The sequence below is a fragment of the Trichechus manatus genome, unplaced genomic scaffold (assembly GCF_000243295.1).
Source record: "Trichechus manatus latirostris isolate Lorelei unplaced genomic scaffold, TriManLat1.0 scaffold00187, whole genome shotgun sequence".
Classification (NCBI taxonomy): Eukaryota; Metazoa; Chordata; class Mammalia; order Sirenia; family Trichechidae; genus Trichechus; species Trichechus manatus.
In genome coordinates, this window is record NW_004444123.1 from 3,429,769 (window position 1) to 3,435,419 (window position 5,651).

Consider the following 5,651-nt stretch of genomic DNA (forward strand, 5'->3'; position numbering starts at 1 on the left):
GGGCCCGGCTGACCCGCCGCGGGGCCCGGCTGACCCGCTGCCTCCCCGGCTGGTTCCACCCCGCGGGCGCCGCGCGTTTGTTGGTGTGTTCGAGTCTCTCCAACTTCAGTCTCTCGTAAACCCGCTTTTTCGATCAGTAGCAAAATCCCGCACCACCTGTGCTAGTAGTACTTACTGGAGATTTTTCCTTCAATTTACTGGAAGAAAGCGTTTAAATAGGTGCTACTCAACGTAAACGCTCCTCTAAGCAATATCCGCGAAATCTTGAGTTTGATGTACTGCTTACGATTTTTTCTCCCCTAATACACTTTAAAATAAATCCTTAGGTATTAAAAGGTTTGCGTACAGTATAAATCCGACTGTTGTACTATACTAATACTAATCATATTGTCACATAAGCCCTGGGGAGCTGCTTCTAACTCCTGTGCACCTGGGGCTTCACGGCAGTTCAGTTCAACATTTTCCAGGGTACCTGCCATGTGCCAGGACTGCTGGGCCCTTGGGAACAGACTGGGATTAAGAGGAAGAGGAAGACTCTAACCCTGAAGGAGCTCGTTGGCTTAAGAAAAATGACATCTGTATAAATGACAACAAATGTAGAGAAGAAATGTTGTAGTGGGAGCATTTTATTTCAATGCAGTGGCTTATCAGGATAGAGCAAGTGCCCAAATCTCTATGGCTTTTAAAGTTGTCTTAAACCGGGAAAGACTGCCCATGTGTCATGTTTAAAGATTTACAAGAATTTAAAGGACAGTTTGAGAATGCATGAACTGCAAAAATAAATAATAAGAATTTTAAATGTTAAAGTGTAAACACGTAAAAATCAAGTTAACAGTAAATGCGATGTAAGTAAAATTCCTATAGTAATGGAAGTGTACCTTTAATGAATTCTGGAGGAAGGGCTAGAAGCCTGCCGTTTTGCCACAGTAGTCCTGTATGATATGAAGAACGTGCTGTTATGTCGTGTTGTTTCTTCCAGTTTGTTAGCACTGCTTTGAAGTTATTTTGTATGATGGGTTGAAGTGTTGGTGAATTCCTACTAAGTAATCTATTCTTTCATTTTCCCCAAGGGGAAGCATGTTTTTGTTTGTTTTATGAAGAATGGAAAAAATAAGTTATCCACTAATTAGCAAGGGAAAGTAGTTTTGTGATGCTGTGATGAGCATTTGTTTTCTTAGATATACAGTGTTTGGAAAATCTAAACTTGGTATGGACACTGTTGAGAAACGTGTTTTTACTGCAAACCCAAGCTGTAGTAGAGATTCACTGTAATTGCAGTCAGAGACGTGTTCTGTATTTGGTTTAAGTATTATGTTTGTTGTGGATTTTATTTTTCCATCGAGTTTTACAAGGTGCTAGAAAGCTGCTTTTGACACCGGTTTGATGTTTATTTCATCTCTCAGTTGAACTGTGGACTTTTTGAAGGGTGTGTGGTGTTTAGGGAGTCTGGGTGGCATTCTAGGTTAAGCGTTTAGAATACCATTCATGGTTGTTTAAGAAAAGAGTTTTGAGATACTACTGCTAATAGTTAAACCATGGGTGTTTTTGCCCATCGTTCACAGATTTAGAAGGGAGATTTTAAATGACACTTTCTTCCCTTGAGGAAACATGAGATTTAGAGTTTATGTATTATAGCAGAACGAAAAGTGGTGCCTCAAGGAGTGTATTTATTTCCTTTTAGATACCCCATGTTACCCCATCACCTGAAGAGTCTGGGCAGAGACTGGACCACACCATGGGAGGATCTGCAGAGGTGTTGCTGGAACAGACATATTTCTAGTTGTATGAGGTGGCCTGGACATTATTCTCGTGCTCCTTATCCATACTTCAGTAGTAGGCATTTTTCACTAAATTGGAGACCAGCTTGTTTGTTTGAGTCTAGAACTCAGTTTCAGTACTTGAACTGGAGACCTGAGCACCTGAGCCAGACATCTTTGATTCATCTTTCTAGTTACAGCATGAACTCTGAGGGAGATGAGCCTTCATCAAAACGAAGAAAACACCAAGGTAAAGGTGACATTTGTCTTGGTGCAGAAATAGACATAAGTGATAGACTAAGTTGAAACTTTGCTTAAGAAAACCTCCTGCATATTTTAGAGATGTTTGGTGTTTATTTTTAGCTGGTAGTTTTCTATTAGGAAAGAAATAAATTCTGTTTTAAATGAAGTGTTTCTTTTTCTCTTCAATTGTGTATTTCTGGCAGTAAAAATGGAAGTAACGCTACAGTAGAATAAGGTTGGAAAAGAATGGAGAAATAGGTTAAAAACAGTAAGTTAGTTTAAGATTCATTTTCAAACCCAGTGGTTTTGATACTAAGACTTCTTAGACTTCCTAGAAATTGGTGGATGTATTCTGGAGCCACACAGATCTATAAAAGAATTTAATCCTGCGTTTTCATTTTTAATGCTACCTTTTTTAATAAACATTATATAAGACAAAAGAACTTTTTTTTAAATGAAAAAATCATTAATGAAAGATATTTTCTTACAGAATAAGATTTTAGTGTCTTAAGTCAGTATTTTTCAAACCGGGACCTTATTTTATCTTTTAAAAGGGAGCCACATTGAGTTTAAGTTTGAGAACCAGAGTTTTATCTAAATCTGTTGATTACTTCCGTTTTCCTCATATTCTGTAACAGTTCATTAGACTCACTCTTTGCCACCAGCCCTCTATCCCACAGGAAGTATAAATTTTCTAAGTAGAATTTGTAGTCATCTTTCTTACTGAACTGTAGTTTTCAGTGAAGATAACTTCCCTGAAGATATTTGAAAGTAGGCAGTGTGGGTGTTCACGTGTAGGGAGCTGACACGTCCACTTGGCAAAGGAACGCACTCAGTGAGTCTCCTCTGGAAGTCAGAGCTAGAGGAGTTAAATTTGTAGTTACTGATCTTCAGGAGGCTTCTGCCTTTTTTACTGGCCAGTAGTCTATGTGTATAGACTTCAACTTGGTTCCAGTCAGACTGGTTAAACTAATGTTCAAATAAATGTATAATGTATTGCTACACGGTTGCAAAGCATCTCCTTAGAAAAAACAATACATTTAAGTAGAAATTTTAAGCACCCAAAAGTGAAAATCTACTTGTGTGGTACTACTTAACCATATCACGTAATTTCACCACCCAGGGACTCTATGTAGATAAACAAATACTTGTTTGAATGAATGAAAGGTGTATTTAGAGGCATTAAAACTAGGTTTCTGAGAGTAATCCATAGTCTATGAACCTCAGGCTGTATGACAACATCAGCTTTCTTCATTGGTGTATTTGGTGTTCATCAGGTCAGCACGCCCCTCTGTTTAACCCTTTGTAAACCTGGTGTGCTCTCAGACGGAGCTGTGGCGTCAGCATGGGCTTACGGACCACTGCTCTCATTTCTCACCACCGTAATTGTTTGAACTTAGGCGACTTAACCTCTTGCTCCATGGTTTCCTAATGTAAAATAATACCTACGTGAAAGCCTGTTGAGGATGAAATGAGATTGTCAGAGTGCCTAACACACTGTTGGCTTCATAGTAGGTACTCAGAAGGTTATGTTGTTATCCCTTTAATGGATGGGGAGTTACGTTTACATACTGATAAGCCTTGATTGCAACCTGACTCTCTATATGTCCGTTCTTCCTAGGTGATGTGAATAAGGAAAATGCTCTTCGTTAAACCATGTTTGTGACTTCCGATATTTCACTAATACTTTTCAATCAAGAGAACAGCATTGCTAACTTGCCTGTCACTTTAAAGTGGTATTTGAAGGATTTGTGTCACACAATAATGATTTTTTAATTAGGCACCCTAGAAACCCAATCAGGCCTGTGCTCACTTTCTTTGATTCATCTGTCTTCTCTGCTGTGATCACCTTGTTCCTCTTGACATGGAAGGTATATAAGCTTTTGTGGTGTGAATTTATATTGTGAAGTATATGAAGACCAGAGACTGTCCACTCTATCAGTGGTTTTCAAATTGTCTTCATGGAACCCTAACGTTTGAACACATTTCTGTATGTTTGCTAAAAGCAATGTGGTCAGGACAAAATGCATGTTTACCTTGTCATTCCAGCCCCAGCCTTCCATGAATTGGTGTTTAATGACATGAAAAGTGATGCTGAAGGGTTCTACAAGCTCTGGAAGTTTGAAAGCCACTGTTTTAATTAGAGAACCTGGTAGTCTCAGCTATTTAAAAAGTGGTTTATAAACTCTTAATTGCCAGGACTATAAAAATACTAATGGGTGTATATGCTATTATATATACATATTTTGTAAGAAAATACGAATAAGGTTTTTAGACCTTTATCTTTCATGTTTTAAAGTGGCAGTGACACCAGTGTAGAGCTATAATGATTTGTGATGATGGGTGAACATTTTGTTTGCATGACTGTGTTGTATACGCATGAGGACTTTTTGATTTGTGACTAAAACCATATAGACAGTCCTCAATTTATGAATAAATTGTGTTCTAGAAACTTGTTGATTATCAGTTATGTTTCCCTCGTGGAAACTATGTTATAAATCTCAAAGTGGCTCTATGGAGCTAGTACAAATAGCCTTAGTTCTGGGCCTTTGGGGCGGGATTCTCCATGTTCATTAAAGGACAGGGAAGGAGATGGTTTCCTACTCTCTCTTGGGAACTCTGAAATAGTTGAAGGTTTTTGTTTATTTTACTTTTGTTTCCTTCCACCACCTTTTCTTTGCCTTTCTCTTCAGGCTCCCGGTACCTTCATGACATCATAATCCTCTTACCTCCTTGTCCCACCCAGACCTCGCTATTCATAAAAATTATCTTCCTCTTCTGTTCTCTGGTCAGAATTTCTCTGTCCTTGGTGCAGCAGCTGTCAGCCACTTAGATATTGAGGAAAGCAATCTGATTAATTTATTAGCAGATATTTTTTAATTTTCACTTCATTTCCATTTTTATGTGCAGTGTATTGATATTCTAATTGTAAATATATTGTCATTGTAGAAGATTTGGGAAAGTCTTCCACAATTCTACCACCCAAAGATAACTACTTTTAAAATACTAGAGTATTTCCTTTCAGTCTTTTTTCCCCATGTACTTATGTGTGGAATATTTTAACCCCAATTTCTTTATTTTTTATTGTACTTCAAGTGAAAGTTTACAATTCAAGTTAGTCTCTCATACAGAAATTTATATATACATATTTATATATACATATATATACATATTTCCTGTGTCCGTTCAACCAGCTCCTGACCCTCTCTGCCTTCTCATCTCACCTCCGGACAGGAGCTGCCCGTTTAGTCTCATGTATCTACTTGAGCTAAGAAGCACACTCTTCACAAGTATCATTTTATGTCCCATAGTCCAGTCTAATCTTTGTCTGAAGAGTTGGCCTCGTTAACCCTGGTTTTTAATTGATGGCATTTTGGACATTGTAATCTAGTCAGTGAGAACCGTCATGCAGGATGGAGAGACGTATCCTGAGGCTGAGATTCTTTTTATTTTTATTTTTATTTTTTGTTGTTGTAGTTTAAATGAAGTTTACATTTCAAGTTAGTCTCCCATAAAGAAGTTTATATATACATTGTTATGTCACCGTAATTGCTCTCCCCATACTGTGACAGCACACTCCTCCTTTCCACCCCTGATTCCCCATGTCCATTCATCCAGCTCCTAACCCTCTCTGCCTTCCCATCTCACCTC

General features: G+C 38.2%; 1 protein-coding gene across 6 annotated transcripts in view; it reads left to right on the forward strand.

Moving 5' to 3' along the window:
• Nucleotides 1-25: 25 nt before the first annotated feature.
• ANGEL2 (angel homolog 2) overlaps nucleotides 26-5,651 on the forward strand; it is a 17,357-nt gene continuing 11,731 nt past the window's right edge. For 2 of the 6 annotated variants that reach the window (XM_023741722.1, XM_023741721.1), the window contains exon 1: nucleotides 28-2,007. In XM_023741722.1, the coding sequence (XP_023597490.1) occupies nucleotides 1,689-2,007 (319 nt within the window). In that variant the 5' untranslated portion in view covers nucleotides 28-1,688. Of the gene's footprint in view, nucleotides 2,008-5,651 lie in introns of all 6 variants that reach the window. The other 4 variants (XM_004387527.3, XM_023741719.1, XM_023741720.1 and 1 more) reach the window with 4 other exon arrangements.